General features: G+C 35.9%; 2 protein-coding genes across 5 annotated transcripts; one reads left to right on the top strand and one right to left on the bottom strand.

The window, feature by feature from the left end:
• Positions 1-2,116: 2,116 nt before the first annotated feature.
• LOC129804226 (zinc finger protein 37-like) lies at positions 2,117-7,922 on the bottom strand. Its single transcript, XM_055851351.1, has 3 exons — positions 7,755-7,922; positions 7,508-7,684; positions 2,117-3,542 (listed from the first exon to the last, which is right to left on the bottom strand). The coding sequence occupies exons 1-3, from the start codon at positions 7,797-7,799 to the stop codon at positions 2,190-2,192; spliced, it is 1,575 nt and encodes a 524-aa protein (XP_055707326.1). The 5' UTR covers positions 7,800-7,922; the 3' UTR covers positions 2,117-2,189.
• Positions 7,923-7,966: 44 nt separating this feature from the next.
• On the top strand, positions 7,967-20,206 carry LOC129804227 (transmembrane protein 11 homolog, mitochondrial). Of its 4 annotated transcripts, none has more exons than XM_055851354.1 (5): positions 7,971-8,057; positions 8,596-8,718; positions 8,895-9,044; positions 19,043-19,223; positions 19,288-20,206. In XM_055851354.1, exons 2-5 carry the CDS (start codon positions 8,681-8,683, stop codon positions 19,447-19,449), a joined length of 531 nt encoding a protein of 176 aa, XP_055707329.1. In that variant the 5' UTR covers positions 7,971-8,057; positions 8,596-8,680; the 3' UTR covers positions 19,450-20,206. The 4 variants fall into 4 exon arrangements, with proteins under 4 accessions (XP_055707330.1, XP_055707327.1, XP_055707329.1 ...); XM_055851353.1 differs by lacking the exon at positions 7,971-8,057 and adding an exon at positions 8,230-8,296; XM_055851355.1 differs by lacking the exon at positions 8,596-8,718 and having other exon boundaries at positions 7,967-8,057.
• Positions 20,207-20,330: the final 124 nt, after the last annotated feature.

Below are 20,330 nucleotides of genomic sequence, written 5' to 3'. Positions count from 1 at the left end.
TTTTAAATATTCTAACCATTTATTGAAGAACTCTAGCCAAAAAGTACTGTTTGTTATTGAATTTCTAAATATTAAACAGTTGAATCTTTTTGTTTTGACTATTTTTACTTCGCGCGAAATTCGGTATGCAAATTTTCTCGATGCAGATAGTGTCAGGTGAGAAGATAAAGTAACATTGCTATGTTCTTAGATAATAGGCCTAATAAGTCATAAGAAATTGGTTTCCCATCTAGGGGAAGGTTTTGCACCTTCGTAATGTTGCAGCTTCGTAAAAGTTGATTTTTTTCCAAGTTACTAAATGAATTTCATCCATGGACATATAATCTAAAAGCTAGTCCTACATCTCACATTTCCCGACAAACTTGGAAGCTTAGGCCTTTTTTCCTGGGTCCAAAAGGCAAAAATAAAAAATGGGCCTAAAATCGTAATTCTGATGTGTAATATTTTCTGCATTTTTACACTGCAAGTGTCTTTTCGAAAAAGCAACTATTCCAAGTTATAGAGGGTTTATTAGGGTTAATATTTACCGTGAAAATCTTTTGCTTGAATGGGGTCGTTTTTGTGGGTGGAGGAAAATTCATAAAAATTACCACCCTTGCAGCTCAGGAAAATTGAATTTTGCAGCTTCGTAAAAACATCTGTCAAAATTACTGACCACCGAATTTGAGAATTACTCACTGTTTTGGGTCACACTGTGCACGCCGCTCGGGATATTTGATTCATCAGAGATTCCACTGAATAAATTCACAAGAAAATTGGGATATTAAACAATTTTCACTAAAATCTCGAAGGAAAACATGCACTTTCCCATCAAAATGAGACTTCATCAGATGTTTTTATTTTACTTCTGTCAAATCAAACATTAAGGCTGAATCTGCTTATGGTAGGTGTGATTCTTTCATTGCCCATGCGGTGCGCTTTGAGAATTTTTCATCTAATTTGCTTTGTTTTCAATCGGAATTTTTCACATTTTACTTTAAATTAATTACTGATAATTTTAAGAATCACTGATGTTCAAAAAATGTTCTGTAAGACAGATTCAAGACGTTAGAGGAAAAAACAAGGATTACAATAACTGATTTGTGCAGTGATGAAACTAGACTGCTTATGGTAGATATGATTCTTTAATTGCTACTTCGATGTATTGGGCAGACACTCAAGATTATCAACTTTCACAAAAGTTCTCATATACAAAGCGGTGCTTATGCCTATTTGGAGTTACGGTATCCAGCTTTGGGGTTCGACCAGCAACTCAAACTTGAGCGTTCTTCAGAACTTTCAATCTAAGGTATTGCGGAATATAGTCAATGCTCCGTGGTACATTAGAAATATCGCTATTCACAACGACTTGGGTGTGAGAATGGTTAGAAATGAAATCGAGGAAGCTAGTCGTCGATACAAGGAGAGGATTGGGAGTCATCCTAATAGTCTCGCCAGAAACCTATTTAATAGGACCACTTATCGTCGCCTGAAAAGGACCGATCCTGTTGACCTTTCTCGTAGATGGGGTTTTTGTTCCTAATTATTTTGATATTATCATTTAATTAGTTGTGTTTTCCGGGGTTTGAAGCGTACAGGTGTTTGATCTGTTCCTTCGTTGTCTATGGTTTTTAAAAAAACACTCTTGCAATGGAGTACAAATTAATTTTGAATTTACTTATTGTCATGTATAATAGACAGATTGTAAATAAAAGCCGAAAGGTAGTAAAAAAAAATACGAACCTTTAAATTCCCCTATTCTTGTTGAAGTTCCGTAATTTTGGAAATGGAAGCACTTCAATTTCGCATAATTAAACCTTCCAACTATTCATATATACACTGAGAAAAAACGGGGGTGCGATTAACTTCTTTTCCTCGTAACTTTAACACTTTTTAGGTGTAAAAATATATCAACATTTTTTAGTGTTAATTTTACACCTTTTTAAGGGTAAAATTAACATGAAAAAGAGTAACTTTAACCCCTAAAACACCTAAAAAGCATAATATTTACACCGATTTCGGATCAATACTGCAGAGTAAAATTAACATTTCCGGAATGTTATATTAACTTTTTCGGATTTCTCTCAAGTGTAAGACATTGAGTTCATAATGATTGTCGCTTCAAAGGTCTTTAAACTTTTTCAGGAATTTTTCCAATATTTACTGGATTTATTTTCAATCCTTTTTATGACATATCAAAATAGTTTCAATCAATTGTTTTCTTCTGTGCTAAATTCCCTTTCGATCTGCATTGCTGCAAGTTGCTGTTGTATATCCCTCTGAGTGTGAATATTCAAGTGCTTGAAGTGAACCTTTGGGTAGTGCCGCCGCAGAACGCGTGGATTGTGAAACTTCTTGGGGCATATTTGACAGTGGAAAGGCTGTTCACCAGTGTGAACTCGTAGATGAGTCGTGAGAATGGATCTTTCTGTAAAACTCTTTTCGCAGACTTTGCACTTGTAGGGCTTCTCACCCGTATGGCTACGCATGTGGCGCCTGAGATGGGCACCCTGACGAAAAGCAGCTCCACAGTTACTGCAGACATAGGGTTTCGCGCCCGTATGAACCAACATGTGACTTCTGAGACTACTCCGCTCCCTAAAGGACTTATCACATTCGTTGCACTTAAAGGGTTTTTCACCTGTATGGCTGCGCATATGACTCTCATGAAGCGTCGAATAGTTGGACACCTTTCCACATATTTGACAAATGCATGTCCTTTTCTGACACTGTTTCCATTTGATGCTACTACGTTTTGCCGCTTGTTTCTGGACATGGTCACTTTGCTTATTCTGTTGTTCCAATGGCAGATGCTCCTGTTTGTGATTTCTCAGTGACCGAGGATTTTTAAATAACCTCTTGCAGACATCGCATTCGAATTTCATGTCCGTGTGTGTTATCATGTGAAGCTTGAGATTGTTGGATTGTGAGAATTTCTTATCGCATAATTTGCACACATAATCGAGTTTCTTCTCATGAACTACCCGTATATGCCGCGTAAGATTTCCCTGACAGGAATACACGACATTGCAAAATCTGCACATCAAGGATCTACCTTTGTGGTTCCACATATGCTTTTCCATATGATAGCGATTCTTCACTTTCAATTTGCATATTCGACACTCTAGCCATTTTTTCTTATCACCGCTTTGCTCCTCAAGAGCGCCAGGTTCTGGCTCATTAAGATCATCCTCAGGTTCATTATCACAAGGCAACTCCTCAGAAGACTGCGCTTCGCATTTTTGGATTTCAATATCTGTTTGCACTTCTGTCCAGTCATTGAAGTCACATTCAATTTCAGTATTTTCAGTCTCGTCTTTCAAACAAAGTTCCTGTACCAAACTGGACTCTGCAATAATTTTTTTGTCCCCTTTATTTAATACCGGCTTTAAGGACCTCAATTTTCTAGTTGTATCAAGATCGTTTTGGTTTTCCCTACGAGACAGTTCTTCTAGAAGCTTTTTGTGAGTGACTTCACATTGAACTCTAAACGCTGTGAGATCTTCAAGCTTAGCTCCACATGGACGGCAAACAAATTTTAATAACTGGTCACTTTGATCATCCTAAAAGTTACGGAAAGCATTACTTACTGAAAGAGGAAAAGCCTATATGATTTGCACAGCAGTTTACAGAACAATTTATCAGAAGCGAGGATCAAGTATTGAAATCAATGGGTAACTCATATTGAGAGACCCTCGTCAATTGTCCGAGAAACGCTTCGCGAAACCCGAGAAACCCACTTTTTGCATCGCGAAACCCGAGAAACCCAAAAATTGCATCGCGAAACCCGAGAAACCCACTTTTTGCATCGCGAAACCCAAGAATTGCATCGCGAAACCCGAGAAACCCAAAAATTGCATCGCGAAACCCGAAAAACCCAAAAAATGCAAAAAATATCGTGAGTGACACTCACGAAAAAAGAGTCGACCACTTTGTTCTCCGAATTATATTTGAGTCCCTGGACCATCATTCTGTGAAAAGTGTCACGAAAATATCGTGCGAAATGTCACAAAAATAGGCATGGAGGAATCACACTTTAGTGACAAGATTCGGTATTTTCTCATTTTTAGCACTTCTCACGTTCTCACAAAGTTACAGAATTTACCTCCTGGTAGGGAATTCTAAAACGCTCTGGCAATGCCATATAACAAATTGGGTTCGAGTCTTAAGAGGGCCTTTTCGAAAATGCGATTCTATAGCCGTGACATTGCCATTTCAGATCACGTGGTATTGTCAGAAGTCATACATTTAAGATTACTGACAATTCAAATGACAATATTTTATTGAACAAATCAACCAAGACGTACTGTATTTTCATAAAATCATCAAGTAAAGGGATTTCATTAAAAAATCAATGAATTGCATTTTCGAACTCATGATATGACAAAAAAAAGCTCGATTGGCATGTCAGGTTTCGAACTCACGCGTGACAATGTCACGAAAATTACAGAATTCCCCTACTCTGGAGTCCGGCGTCGATGGAAGGCAAATACAAATCTTTTCGTATAGCAAGGTAAGGTATCTTTTCGTATGGGGTCCACTGCGAAAAACTTTTTTGAACTGTTCAAATTTTGAAGTGATAAAAAAATTCAATTCTTGTGGATGATTACAAAGCAAAGATGTGCAAGAGTTTAAATAATTCCTAAGCTATTTTTGAACAAAAAAATATGAAATTGGCTATCTGGATATTGAAAACTCTCCATAATTTCCTTATCCCATTTGGGAGTATATAAAGACCATAGATCTGCCTATCCTTCTCTATCATTTCTGTATTGAGTAGTTGTGTTAGTTGTTGAGTAGTTGTGTTAAAAGTTCAAAACTCTCAAAAGGGTCAAAATCCCGATAAAACCAAAATCACGAATACCAAAATCATGATATACAAAAACTCAAAAAGAGCAAAAATTACGCAGGGCCAAAATCTCCAAAATCCCGAATGGGCCAAAAGCCTGAAAAGCGATAATCCTAAGAGTCGAAAAAAAGAAGGCTCAAAATCCCGAAAAGCTAAAATCCTGAATAGCCAAAATCCTAAAAGGGTAAAAATCCCGAAAAACTCAAATCCCGAAAAGATAAGATCCTGAATAGCCAAAATCCTGAATAGCCAAAGTTCCAAAAGGGAAAAATTCCGAAAAGCTCAAATCCCGAATGAGTTAAAATCCCAAAAAGCTAAACAGCCGAAAGCCAAAATCCCGAAAACCGAAATCTCAAAAAGCCAAAATACCAAATGGGAGGACAAAATCCCGAAAAGCCAAGATCCTGAATAGCCAAAATCCCAAAAGGATAAAAAACCCGAATGCGCTAAACTGCCAAAAAGCTAAACTAACGAAAGCCAAAATCCCAAATGAGAGGTCAAAATCCCGAAAAGCCAAGATCCTGAAAAGCCAAAATTCCAAAAGGGTAAAAATCCTGAAAAGCTCAAATCCCGAATGAGCTAAATTCACAAAAAGCTAAACTAACGAAAGCCAAAATTCCGAAAAGCCAAAATCCTGAATAGCCAAAATCCCAAAAGGGTAACAATCCCGAAAAGCTCAAATCCCGAATGAGCAAAAATCTCAAAAAGCCAAACTGCCGAAAGCCAAAATCCCGAAAAGCCAAAAATTCCGAAAAGCCGAAATCCCGAAAGTCAAAATTCCGAACAACCAAAATCCCGAAAAGCCAAAATCCCGAAAAGCGAAAATTCCTAAAAGCCAAAATTCCGAAACTTAGAAATCTCTAAAAGCCAAAATCCCAAATAGGGGGTCAAAATCCCGAAAAGCCAAGATCCTGAATAGCCAATATCCCAAAATGGTAAAAATCCCGAAAAGCTTAAATCCCGAATGAGCTAAACTCCCAAAAAGTCGAAATCCCGAAAAGTTAAAATCCCAAATGGTGGGTCAAAATCCCGAGCAACTAAAATCCTGAATAGCCAAAATCCCAAAAGGGTAAAAATCCTGAAAAGCTCAAATCCCGAATGAGCTAAAATCTCAAAAAGCTAAACAGCCGAAAGCCAAAATCCTGAAAACCGAAATCCCAAAAAGCTAAAATTCCGAAAAGCCAAAATCCCGAAAAACCAAAATCCCGAAAAGCCAAGATTCCTAAAAGCACAAAATCCCGAAACACCGAAATCTCAAAAAACAAAAATTCCAAAAAAGGGTAAAAATATCGAAAAGCTCAAATCCCGAATGAGCTAAAATCCCAGAAAGCTAATTGCCGAAAGCCAAAATCCCAAAAAGCCAAAATTCCTAAAAGGCGAAAGCTCGAAAAGTCAAAATCTCAAATGGGGGGGGGCTAAAATCCCGAATGGGCCAAAATTCTGAAAAGATAAAATCCCTGAATAGCCAAAATCCAGAAAAGCTAGACAGCAACAGCCTAAATCCAAAATTCAGAAAGTCAAAGTTCCGAAAATCCAAAATTTCAAAAGCCAAAGTTCCGAATGGTCAAAATCTTGAAAGGATCAAAATCAGACGGAGAATGCGTGAAATAAATTTCGAAATCACAAAAAATCCCTATGCGTACAGCAAGCGCGGGTGCAATCGTCGGAATAGCTATGAAATTTTTTATCAATTCGGATCTTGGCTTTCGTGATTTTGATCTTTTGGGATTTTTACCGGGACCTATCTGAATATGTTGCGGCCCGGAAAGGCGTAAAAATGAAAGCACAGGTCTCTTCTATCTTGAAAGGCATAGAACTTTGAAATTTTCGAATGCGGTCACATTTTGCTCGGGATAGGAGAAGGTTTTCAGGCTTCGCACATGCTCTGGCTTCGAATACTTCGTAATTTTCTCATATTGTTTTAATGAATCTGGCCTAGTGGCAAGATATTCTAATAAACAGTCTTAAGTCACAAATTTCCTGTAAAAATTAGGTTAGATTCATTAAACGGGAAAATATGAAGTATTCGAAGCCGAGTATGTGCGAAAATTGATAGCTTTGCCCTATTCCCTTATGCCTAAAATTGAATTTTACACAAATGCCAAAGTTCTGACTTTCCTTCCGAACATTTGAACACTGAAAAAAAGAGGGTGCGATTAACTTTTTTTCCCCGTAACTTTAACACTTTTTAGGTGTATAAATATATCAACATTTTTTAATGTTAATTTAACACCTTTTCAAGTGTAAAATTAACATGAAAAAGGGTAACTTTAACCCCCAGTACACCTAAAAAGCATAATATTTACACCGATTTCGGATCAATAATGCAGGATAAAATTAATATTTCTGGAATGTTATTTTAACTTTTTCGGATTTCTCTCAGTGATTCCTACATGTTCTATAATTGTATTAAGTTAATAGATAATCATACAATTTAATTTACTTATGTGTGCACTGTGAGCATTTGGCGAAATCTTACTGACTTTGACCTTTTTACTCCGAGCTGAGAATATGGATATTAAAACCATGAAAGAGCTTGAATCGCTCGAATTGTGTTTTCAGGGTATTTTGGAACTTTGTTATTTGCTTCCTGGACATACATCCTGACCAAAACCCAGGAGGAAAATAAATTGTTCTGTAAAAACTCATGCAATAAATAGGTTCTAGTGGTTTGTTTACTTTTGTTTCATCAGTGGATGCAGCAGGAAATATTTGGTGGAGTTTCTCCAAATAATGGGCATTTACCTCCGTTGATATATCAATCAATTCATCCGTAGACTCACAGATTCTGCAGAGGACGAGATTACATACAATTGAAGTCGTCTCCTTGGGATTTTCATCAATTTCCAGCTTAATCTGAGTGAAAATGAAGAATGAGAGTTGTCAATTTTGTTTCTTTTTTGGAGTTATAGAAAAAAATCCTTACTTTCTTTTCCTTAAGTTTTCTTCGACTTCTTAAGTATTTTCTCATGGTGGCTACTATGTTTTTTCACTTAATTTAATTTTATTGTAAGGATAAAATGAATTCCTGGGATTTTCTTGCAGGAATGGAGAACCTAGCGCAAGCACCAAAACACTACTCAATTTTCGAAGTGAACCAGAGCCATCTGGTGGCAAAAGAAGTTCGAAAATTAGGTGGTAATCGAAACCGGGGAGCTGCTGTCATCATGTGTCATTCCCGTCACAGCTGAGAGTGTTTTTCTTTATTTTTCCGATAGAAAATTATGAGGTAGAAATTTTTCCTTGTGTTATTGTGCCTTTTAAAATACACTGTGCGCTTCTTTTGCATCTCAAACATTCTTATCTGATGTATCATCTGGCCATTGGGGCAATCATCCAATTGTAAAGATATCATCACGTGCCATATTTCTCCTATATAATTTTTTTTTTGCTAATCTCTTGCGCATCCTGCACAATGGCATCGCTTTTAGCTGCCACTCAACGCTTGAAGGTTTCTTTTACCACAAGGTTCTTATCATTTTTATTCATGTTCATTCCTTTGTTCAATTTGGCTCATGTTCTCTGTGATTTGCCTGCTTTTCTGTTTCTCCCCAATCCTTTGTTCACGCCAATTCTTGTGCACCCTTCTCTCTCTGTGGCATTTTTTTCTCCCTGTGGAATGCTCATCAATTCCTCCGCATAACCTTGAACTGTGCCCCAACAAATCTGCACCGTTTTCTTTTTTTTGTCCATTCTCTCCAATCAATCAAGAACAAAAAAAATAGATCTCAATTTGAGCTTCATCTTTTACTGTGTGTTTTTCCAAGTGATCCTGTCCGGAAGTAACCACAAGTCATTCCCCCAAATTGAGGTAAAAATAAGAAAACCAATTTGATTCTGGTCGAAAGTCAAATGGATTTTCACGAGGGCAAACGTCTCAGTCCCATTGAGTGAGTGTTTTCTTCCAGATTTTTTTCTTTAATCATTTTATTCATCCCACATTGCCTTTTTTAAATCCAAAACCACTTCATCTTGTCTCATCGCTAGAATGCACAACAATTCAATTAAAAATCCCTTTTCCAACATATGATTCTCATTACTCAATCCAACCTCCTGCTTCTTCTAGCGAACACCAACCGCAAGTTTTCGTGGTAAAGGAAGTTTACGATGGTGGAAATGCTCAGGAAAACTTTGAATCTGAACTGGATAGAGCCCTCTTTGCCAGGATCAAGTACATTATCATAGAGCCCCCTCGACTAGGAGAGGAAACAGCCAGGTAAGTTTGCTAAAAGAATCTACTGAAAATGCCATCATAGAATTTTATTGATTTTATTATGCAATCAACTCTGAGGAAATTTTTCTATGAAGAATTTCACGGGATTTTGCAAGGTGTTTGCTTTGGAGTTATCTCATGTGATCAAGAGATCACTGCTATCTTCTCCAAGTGTTTTATGGACTTGCAGCAGAGTTAGTTGCGATATTGTTGAAAAAAAGGGTGGCAAAGCGTCCCAGGCTTTGCAAAGTGCTCGAACTTGTGACTGCTATACAGTAGACTCTCTCTCAATTGGGCATTTGGAGCAAAATTTCATCCAGTTTAGCGATAGAATTGGGCGTCAAAGCCTTTGTAAATTCCACAAAAAGCGCTCAATTATAAAGAATCACAAGAACTACAGCGAATTTGAGCAAATTAGCTTCATAATTAAACGTGAAAATTGTCAAAAAAATTTTTCGCCCGATTGAAAAAGAGCCGATTGAGCGACAGTCTACTGTACCTCAATAAGGATAATTTACCGTTTACTGGTCGTCAACCGATTAGAACCGATTCATCATTTGATTCATTGAATATCGGACAAAAAAGTTATCGATTCATTCCCAATTCAGAACCGATTGGAACCGGTTCAGTTTTATCAGAAATTCCAAGACCTTTCTAACGAGCCAAAACGTGACCTTATTCGGTTGGAAAATAAACTCTATAGGCCTTTTTAACATTTGATTTTAAAAAAGCCTAACCGTTAATTGAAACTTGTAGATAAAAAAAAAGAAGTAGGGTAAGTGTGCCAAATTTCGGCATAGTTGCATATAAGCACCGAAGTCCCAAGTTTGAAATGCAATATTTTTAATACATCTTGAAATTTCTTCTTACTTTTCGGAAGGGGTTGTATGGAACCTTTAAAACTAGTTTAACATCTTTGTTTTCTTTAAATCAGTTTCTAAAATACTGAAAAATTAATAAAAATATAGACATTGCTTTGGGTAATATTCCGGCCACTTTGAGTGTAATACCGGCCACCTTGTTTGTGACCACCTTTTCTGAAGCAACGGATAGAGAATTTCAAAGCGTCACACGGAACTAGTTTAAAAATATTTACTTTAATACGTTTATATGACCCACAAGTTCTGAGATCTTCCGTGCAATTTGTACTGAAGACCTTGGCAACCTAAATTTACGCGTAGATTCCCGTAGCAATTTGCCCTTCCTGAACTCTTCCAATGCCTTTTCTACATCATCTTTTTCATAGAAGCGATGGTTTTTTTCTCTGGACATTATAGAACTCAGAAATTGAAAAAAAAACATAAAATGAATAAGAAATTTAGGAAAGCAAAAGATGTTGCCGGAATAGGCAACACTACCTCACCGGAGAGACGCTCACAAAATATCTACCTTTTTACGCGATATACAGGACTCAGCTGGGAAATTTTACCTTAAATTTAAAGAATGATTCACTATTAACTTAAACAGAAAGAATCTTTAATGAAAAGTAATCATTTTTCATGAAAAATATCGACGGAAAACCCTCTGTATTTCACCAAAAATCACAAAACTATACTAGAAAAACAAGCGATCTGTCACATTTTTCGTAAGACTCTTTCCACACACTGTGTTTTTCAACATAATTTAACCCTCTAACGGGTAAGACCGCCTCCAGGCGGTCATTCTATAAATCGCATTTACTGCGATAATATTACTTATTTGAAGTTGAAATACCTACAGTGTCCTCAGTTATAGTCTTGCTAACTTATTTTCTGAAGCTGAACTCACTTTGACCTTTCGTTTGCTTACAATCTTCAGTTTTGTGTGACAGGTCAGAGAAAAAACAACAAAATGTCGCTCGCGACATTTTGCGTTTTCACGTGCAAAAAAGATTGTTTTAAAGTAATCTAACTGTAGTAAGAATCTTATTTCCTGAAAGATATGTTCTTCTAGTTTGTATATTTCGATTGATAAATGTGAAAAAACTAAAAGTAAGAGTTTTAGAAGAAAAAAAGGAAGACCGCCTGTGGGCGGTCTTATCGGTTCAAGGGTAAAATTTTCAAAAATTATTGATTTTTTTATTTAATTGTTTTGGTTGTTTTAGTAAAATATATTATTATTTTGCAATATATTAATCATGGAAAACAATTGAGATTACACGAAGACTGTCCAGAATGAGTAAAATGGTCGATTTCTGCGAATTAATCGAAATTGGTAAAGAAACAGACTTCAACAGTGATGATAAGTTCCCTAATTCGTCCTTTAATGCCCCAGATCGTGAAATAAAACCAGAAGATGAGCAATGTATTTCAAAGTACCTTCAAATTATACAAGAAGGTGACGTTTTCATAGGTGATTTGTGACCTAATCGGTAAAAATCAGTCTTATTGAAACACATTGAGCTTCATTAACGTCTAATTATAAAAATTATAAACGTTTTTTTTCCTAAAAATGATCATTTCTTAGATAATCATACAACATTCATCCATAAAAAACGTTTAAAATTCATTTATTTTACTATTTGTTCAGTATTTTTCAATAAAAATATTTCAGTCTTTTTATGCCTTAAACCGATATGACCGCCTGGAGGCGGTCTTTACCTTTTCTCACCTGGCGCCCAAACGGAGAGAGATAATGAAGAATGGATGGTATTTTTGAGTTCAGTGGACCATTAATTACCCTAGACAAAATTATTTAACTACTTTTTTTGGATATTAAAGAAAACACCGTTAGAGGGTTAAATTCAAATTATACCTAAAATATAATTATCTGTCAATACATCCTAAAATTAATAAATATTTAAAAGAACAGTAGATTCATTGACAATTCGAAAATTAAATCCATAATTGTGGAGCTCAGAGGCAAAATGACACATATCCTATGCTTTAACCATAGGATATGTGTCATTTTGCCTCTGGGCTCCACAATTGAAATTTATTTAATTGCATGGTCGAAATTACACTCAAAGTGGCCGAAATATCAAGCTGGCCGAAATTTGGCACACTTACCCTAAAGTTCTACATTCGGAAAGCCCAACTCTAATTCAGTTCAGTTTTAAGAGTTATTATAACATTGCCAGTTCACAAACGATTTGAACCGATTTATAAATCATCATCATTTTCATTCAACCGCTTATCCGTATTGGGATCGCGGGGGCTATTCCATGTAGCCATTCCAATGCCAGTTTTAGACTGGAGGTTTAGCCCAGTTCGCGAAGGTCTCAAAAATCTAAAAAAAAACAAGCAATTTTACTAATTTTTCAAAATTTAATGTTTTTTTTTGCCCTTAATATTTGATCTTGAACAACAATTACTTAAAAAATCATGTCTGATAAGGAATTAGAGGAGTTAGGCCAGATGGCTAAGCCTTAGGTCTAAAGTCCGTATAAAGCGCCATTATCTTCCTGGTAGGCTTGACAAACCTGGGGGTAAATTCTCTAACTTAGTGAGAAAGTGAGAAGTACTAAAAAGTGACAAAATGCCGATAGTTTAATTGATAGTTCACAGATGTTACCGTAATACACAAAAACAATTCAGAAGAAACATATTTTTATCCACGGGATCGTTACTAATTTTTAAGCGTATTTAGTACTAAAATAAGTTCTAAAAGGTTGCTTTTCACAGAGGCAACTTCTGTCAAAAAGTCGAGAGAAAAAATTCTCACTTGAGCATAGAGAATCATCCAAAATGAGAAAGTGAGAACTCAATGGTCGAATTTTTTCATGAGTCTGTCACCAGTGACCGACTCACGAAAATTAGAGAATTTACCCCCAGGAATAAGAACAAATCCTGCATTTAAGAGCAACTCAACAAGGTTTTGGAAGCCTTTCGTCGCGGTTTCACTTACACTGTTTGTCTCCAATTAGAAACTTTCCCTTGTCTCCATTTGAATTAATATGTTTCCAATAGAAGCATTTTACGCTCGCGTATTTTTTTTTTGTATTTAAGAAATTTTCAAATTATATCTAAAGAATTTTCACTAAACAGTAACATTCTAGAAGAGTCAAGGAGCAAATTTATGTAATTCTCTTCAGAAAAAATATGAACTTAATGTGTTGAATCTTCTGTCAAAGTTAAAGCGTCTGGAAATGGTTGTGAATGACGACATTTACCCTAATTGGATATCTGATAAAAATTGTTTTTTCGTTATGACCCGGTTCTTTACCGGTTCATAACCGATTGGAATCGGTTCAGGGTTATCAAGAATTCCAAGACCTTTCCAACGAGCCCAAAATGACTCCATTCGATAGATAAATGCGCTCTCTATAGCCTTTTAAATCTTTGACATTGAAAAATCTTAATTAGGAATAATTCAACGGCATTTTTGTATAAGGACAAAATGTCCGCCTAGGTAACTTTTAAACCATATCCAAAAATGAAAACAAACGCACGATGCGTTTTGCTGGTATTGGCTAAGAAGGAGTATGGTGGGGGAAAGTGAAAAGCATATTAACGGTCCTTGGGACGATTTATGGGTATCCCCCGAAGGTCCCAAGTCTCTGTCTCTAATCTCTAATCTCCCTAATTTCAGTTTCATCTAATATCAAATAATTTTGAAAGAAAAAATTCCAATTTTTGAAGAAAAATACCTTCAAATTGTAACTTTATATTAATTCAAAAATATTTGACAGTGTGCTTGAAAATTGTCAATACTCTTGGATTATTGTTTTTCATGAAAATTTGTTGTTTGATTGCTGAAAATTGTGAGAAAATTGTGGAAGTAACTTTTGGATAGTTATTTGATTTATTTACATATCTTTAAAATTTTGACTTAACTCTTTCGTCTCTTTTGGGACTCTGAGTACCCAAAGCAGCATATGAATGTTCTGTAAAAAACAACGAATTTTAATTATTCAGAACTGACAAAAATCCTATTCTTGTGGATGATTACAAACTATAAGGATGTCCAAATATAAGATATTTTTTGTAGGACTGCAATTAATTCCTGAGCTTAGATATTTTTGATTAAAAAATGGTGATATTGGCTTGCAGCATATGCTGCGGTCCGGAAAGAGTTAACAAATTACTCATAATTTTTTGCTGCTGCTCTGGTCTTTGGTCTTTGCTTTATAATTATCTTCGATCATAGTCCATTTGATTTGACAATTTGCTCTTGAACGCTGCTGATAAATAGATATTGTTTATTCCTATGCAATTAGTCACATAAATTAACGTTTCTTTGCCGTCTATATCAAAGAATGTCTTTAAAGAAAATCTTTGCTTAGTTAGTAGTATTTTTTGTCAATTAAGTAAAATTGAATAAACTGGAAGTAATTTATTGAAAGTTTCTATTAGAGATCTTATCCATAGTTGATAATAGTTGTTAATAAGTCAGCCTTATGGCACTCTGTCTTAAATTTTAGTATGTTATAGCTGGGCTTAATAGCTTTTAATTGAAAACAACTCGAACTCCTGCGGCTACCCTGATCAGTCTTTACTACAGGCAGAGAGTACTAAATTGAAAGACATACAGAAAAAAACCTGCTAGTAGGGTAACTGTTCCAAATTTCGGCCAGCTTGCAATTCCGGCCATTTCTTTCGATCCTCAAATTTCCATGAATTTTCAGTTTTTACACACTTTAGAGATTACACAACGCAAGAATAAATAATTAAAAATTTCGTTTTTACGAACGATATTGCAAAAAAAAAATTGGAAAAATTCCGGAAGGGCAAGGAACTATGAAAATGAAGGTGGCCGAAATATGGTACCAAAGTTATTTCTATATTTTTATTCATTTTAAAAACTTATAAAGACGATCAGCTAATCGCGCTTGTATGCAACTATACCGAAATTTGCTACAGTGACCCTATACCCATATTTCAGAGAAAAATTGTATACCCGCAGGAGGTATCTTTGGAATAAATTACAAAAAAGCCGTGAGGTATGAAAAGCGTTTTCGGTGCTATTTTTAGCTGATTCTTTACAATCTCAGCTTTTGTGGTCACAGGTGAAATCCGACCTCGTCAGATCGGGCCCAAATTTTGGATTTACACGTTTTGACACTCATAGATCACGAAAATCATGTGCGCCAAAAATCGATTTTCGTGGACGTCCCGTCCCGTCTCTTACATTTCGACTTCTAGAGAGAGAACGGTAAGAGATATCGACAAGCGGTTTTCGGCAAAACTTAAATGTCGATGGGCGGCTAGAAGTAGGTGATGTCAGATCCACCCCCCACCCCCTCCTTCCGCCATTTTGAAACACCCCTAAATTTTGTTTCTTCAATAACTGATCCCCTATGGCATCGATCGATCTCAAATTTTAGTATGTTACAGCTGGGTCTAAGAGCTTTCGATCAATACCAAACTTAAGGTACCCCGACCCCCCTGACCCGAACTAGGAGTCAAAAATTCAATTTTCAAATGGCCATATTTTCGGTTCTACGGAATTCGAAAAATTTTGGTGTTTTGGAAAAAGCTCTCGTGGGGTACTACAACCTTTGTGACACCTCAATTTCATCCGATTAAATCGAAGATTCGATTAATCGAAAACTCGATTTTCGAATAACACTGTGCAACAGCCAAAAATGGGATGGAAAATAATGAGTAGTTTCTTGTTCCTTGGTATGTCCTGAACATTTCTCCCGAAGAAACTTGTGGTCCATCACGTCAAGTTTCTGAGATATCCTAAGAAAAAGATCTTTAAGAAATTTTTCGAAATATTTGAAAAAAGTTATTTATAATCAATAACGGTACATCCTAGGATGTTGGTGTCAAAGGATAACTCAAGGATGTGTAGAGGAGGATTCAAGGACATTTTTCCTGGAACATCGCATATCCCTATCCCTTCATTTTTTAGATTTGTTTCATAAACTCCTAAATATCCTCCAAATCCATGAAAAGAATTCGTGGGACGACTTGAATCCTTTACAAAAATAGTCTCCTGAATATCATAGGGTCGTAAAATATACCGTTATCCAGAAATTACGTATTTGAATGACTTATGAACTACAGAATTTTCTCTCAAAAGTTCATTATTTTATTTCATATCTTAACAACATGCACTATAAGCCAATAAGACCTCGATATGGCATCGATCGGGCTCAAATTTTAATGTTATAGCTGGGCCTTAGATCTTTCGATCAATACTAAACATAAGGTCCGGCGACCCCCCCTGACCCGAGCTAAAAGGGTCCTAAAAAAATTCTTCAAATTGCCATAACTCCCGTTCTAATTGTCAGAATTTAAAAAGCAAAGGCGTTTTGGAAAGCTCTCGTGAAATGCCACTTCCCATTCTAACATCGCAAGTTCATAAAACCACCGCTAGGGACGCTATTTTTAAAAAGAAGATTTTTCAATTTTCTAAGTTAAATAACTCAAAAATTAGTTTGTGCATCGGGCCGAAATTTTAGTATGTTGTAGCCGCAGATTATGCCTATCAAACAAAAAAAACTTAAGCCGATCGATAACCCCTGACCCAAGCTATAAGGGGTCAAAGTTCGAATATTTACCGGCTTATATCTCCGGTTCTAATTAACATTTTGACCTAAATTTTGGTGTTTTAGTTTCGTCTCGATGAGCACTTTCAGATGAAAGTTCAAAAAATCACCACAGGTGGCGCTACGATACAGTCTAAATTCATCAACATTCAAACTCATTTTTCTTTGTGTAAATTCCCTTGTGTAAGTTAATCAAATTTTAGAATGTTGTAGTCTAGTCTATGGAGTCTATGATGTTTCCAAAAAGTGGCGTGGGTTCGCTGTGGTTTCAATAGAACCGGAGATATGAGGGGTCGAAGTTCACGAAATTCAAAACATCGTATCTTCTGTGCTTTTTGACCGAATTTGATGAGTAAGGGCGCACATTAAAGGTCTCACAAAAAGGACAAAATTCTGTTACCACCATTACACATAAAATTGGAAATTGTAAAGAATTTTATAAAATCCCTAAATCACGAGCAAGCGGATTTCAAACGTTTGAGGGAAGTTTCTCCAAAACTTGGCATCGCAAAAATGGAAGAAAGTGTTTTCACGGGTCCTGACATCCGAAAGTTGGAAAAGGATTCAACTTTGACAAATTTTTTGCTGCCAGATGAAAAAATTGCGTGAGAATCGGTCAAAAATGTAATTTACAATTGTTTGGGAGGCACCAGGACAGAAATTGCCGAAAATCTTGTGCAAAAAATAATTTCATTATTTAAAAAAGTGGATGTGAATATATCACTGAAAATCCACTTCCTGTATTGTCACTTTGATGTTTTTTAAGACAAAAATCAAAAGAATCAGATGAGCACGGAATAAAATACCATCAATTCGCTACACCTTACGAAAAATGGTACAAAAGCAAGAATCTTGATTCTCTTTTGGCTTAAATGTGCTGGATGGTGGATTACAAAGAAAATTAAACTTATGAGACATTAGAATTTATTTGTAGAAGATATGAAATAAAATAATGAACTTTTGAGAGAAAATTCTGTGGTTCATAAGTCATTCAAATACGTAATTTCTGGATAACGGTATATTTTACGACCCTATGATATTCAGGAGACTATTTTTGTAAAGGATTCAAGTCGTCCCACGAATTCTTTTCATGGATTTGGAGGATATTTAGGAGTTTATGAAACAAATCTAAAAAATGAAGGGATAGGGATATGCGATGTTCCAGGAAAAATGTCCTTGAATCCTCCTCTACACATCCTTGAGTTATCCTTTGACACCAACATCCTAGGATGTACCATTATTGATTATAAATAACTTTTTTCAAATATTTCGAAAAATGTCTTAAAGATCTTTTTCTTAGGATATCTCAGAAACTTGACGTGATGGACCACAAGTTTCTTCGGGAGAAATGTTCAGGACATACCAAGAAACAAGAAACTACTCATTATTTTCCATCCCAAGAAAAAAAGTTTCATTTTGTTGCACAGTGTAATTGATCTCGAATATTTCGAAATTTTCTTTAAATTTTAGTAAATATGTTGTAGCTAAGGTCGAGACCTTTTCAACCGTGGGTCGCACTCCTCCCTCGATGTTATCTGACCTGAGCTATAATCAAAAATGTCTTGACCGGACTACATTTTCGGTGTTTATTAAGCGATATTGATGAAATTTTAGTATATATTGCATATGAGATCAAGATCTTCCTAATGACAGGTCCCATCCGCCCCTACTCAATTCCTCTGTACCCTGATCCTTACTATATCCATATGGACCGGATTCTATCTCTTATGTTTATTAACCGGTTTCAATGAACTTTTTTTTTCTTTTGTTAGCCTTCCCCACTCAGACTATTTAAAATAAAAAAATGACCAGTGATAAGCTTATGGTAGCTGAGATTCTTTACAGGTAACCTTGAAATGCGTGCAAATCGGGGTGCTTGCAACTCGGAATGCGTGAAAATTAGATCGTGATTTGATTTTTGGGGTTAAAGAATCGCGTCGAGCGAATGGTTGCTGATTGGTGAGCTGATTGCTCGAAAACGCATCGTGCGATTTTTTTTTTCATTTTTGGATATGCTTTATAGATTACCCAGGCGGGCATTTCGTCCTTAGACGAAAATACCGTTGAATAATTCCTAATAACGATTTTCAAGGTCAAAGTTTAAAAAGACACTAGAGAGCGCATTTATCAAGCGAATGGGGTCATGTTTGGGCTCGTTGGAAAGATCTTGAAATTTCTTATAAAATTGAACCGGTACCAATCGGTAATGAACCGGCTCATAACCGATAAATAATTTTTAAACGAAATTCAATTAAATTAGTCCTGAGGTGTATTTTGGGAAATATTTTGAGTGATTCATAAATCGGTTCAAATCGGTCGTGAACCGGTAATGAACCGATTATTTACCGATAAGTAATTTTTGTTCGAATATAATTTATATTACTCTTTAAACTATTTTGTGGAATCTATTGAGTTATTTATGAATCGATTTAAATCGGTTGAGTACCGGTAAACGGTAAATGATGCAAAAGTACTTTTGAGGTATAGCATCTAAGTCACGAGTTCGAGCATTTCGCAGAGCCTTTCCCTTTTTTTTTGGAAATCTCTGCATCCTGCAGTAATTAATTGCGCGTGTAATTTGCAGGTGGATTACGGTGGGGAATATTCTGCACAAGACGTCAGTTGCATGTGGCCTATCGTCAATTGTGTCAGGATTCCTCCTGCCAAATCACTGTATCATCAGCGTTCCATTGTGCGCAGTATCCGTCATCTTTACGGGTCTCTACACAATTTCCTGGCACTTTGATCCTTGCTGCCAGTACCAGGTAACATTTTGTTTTTAAAAAGATTTTTAAATCAAGCTTCTTGACGCGATTTTTGATTGTTCAGGTGGAAAAAAATCGTAAGACGCTGGAAAAACTGCCTTTGGAGGGGAAGGACAGTGTAGTCCTTGTTTATTCGGAAAACACAAGGGAATGCTATATTCAGAGGACTGTTACAATTTTGGCTGCTGCCTTTTGCGCCTGGCGCTTCTATGAGTCCTTTAAGTGAGTCCAACTCCAATAGTAATACCCATTTAAAAGTTCTTGGCGAGGAAAAGAATCTTTGTCTGTGTTTTCTTTTTTCTAAAAAACAAAATATGAGCATTAGGCGCAAATCCACTATTTCGTGATTTTCTCTTTCGAATTTTCTTTCTGGAAATTTTGGCAAAGAAAATTCTGAGAGAGTGTAAAGAGCAATATTGGTGGATGGAGGAGAGACTGTGGAAGATAGTACATGAAAATAGTCTCTGAAATTAGGATGATGTTACTAGAAGTTAGGCAAACGGGAAATAATCTCAATTGAGAATGATGCATTTACGACAAAGTTTTTAAATTTAGGAAAAGAAAATTGCAACAAGAATGTATTTGGAGGACTGCTTTGGAGATCTTCTCAAAAAAACTAAAAACTGTGACAAAAGACGAGTTTTTTTTGCTTTGAAGAAAATTGCATAGTTTTGTAATTTAATTACTTAGAAAGTTTATTTTAGGAATTTTTTTTAGTGGTTTTATGTTTAGTAGTTTGAATTAAAAAGAATGGATTTAGGTGAGATCTTCTCGATGATTCGACACATTTGTTATTGCTTCTGACGTGTCGATCGTTGTGAAGGAAAAAAAAAGAGTCAAATAGAGCACAAGATTAGGGATGTAGGAAATACTAGATCAAGTCCAAAAGTGTATTGTTAAATAAGTCTAAAAGAAAAGTGATTGTGAAAAAAAATTGAAACATCCTGATGAGATATTTTCTAATAGAAATCGCCTAAAACAAAGTCCATAGAATTTTCATTTTGCCGCGCAGATGATAATGCCCAACGCATAATAACTTTTGTTTAGTAAACATGTTTTTGACATTTCAATGAGAGTGAGTGAGATCTAGATCTAGTCATCTCGCTC

This window comes from Phlebotomus papatasi, chromosome 2, assembly GCF_024763615.1.
Source record: "Phlebotomus papatasi isolate M1 chromosome 2, Ppap_2.1, whole genome shotgun sequence".
Classification (NCBI taxonomy): Eukaryota; Metazoa; Arthropoda; class Insecta; order Diptera; family Psychodidae; genus Phlebotomus; species Phlebotomus papatasi.
The sequence above is the reverse complement of the archived record's forward strand: the minus strand, read 5'-3'. Positions and strand labels throughout refer to the sequence as shown.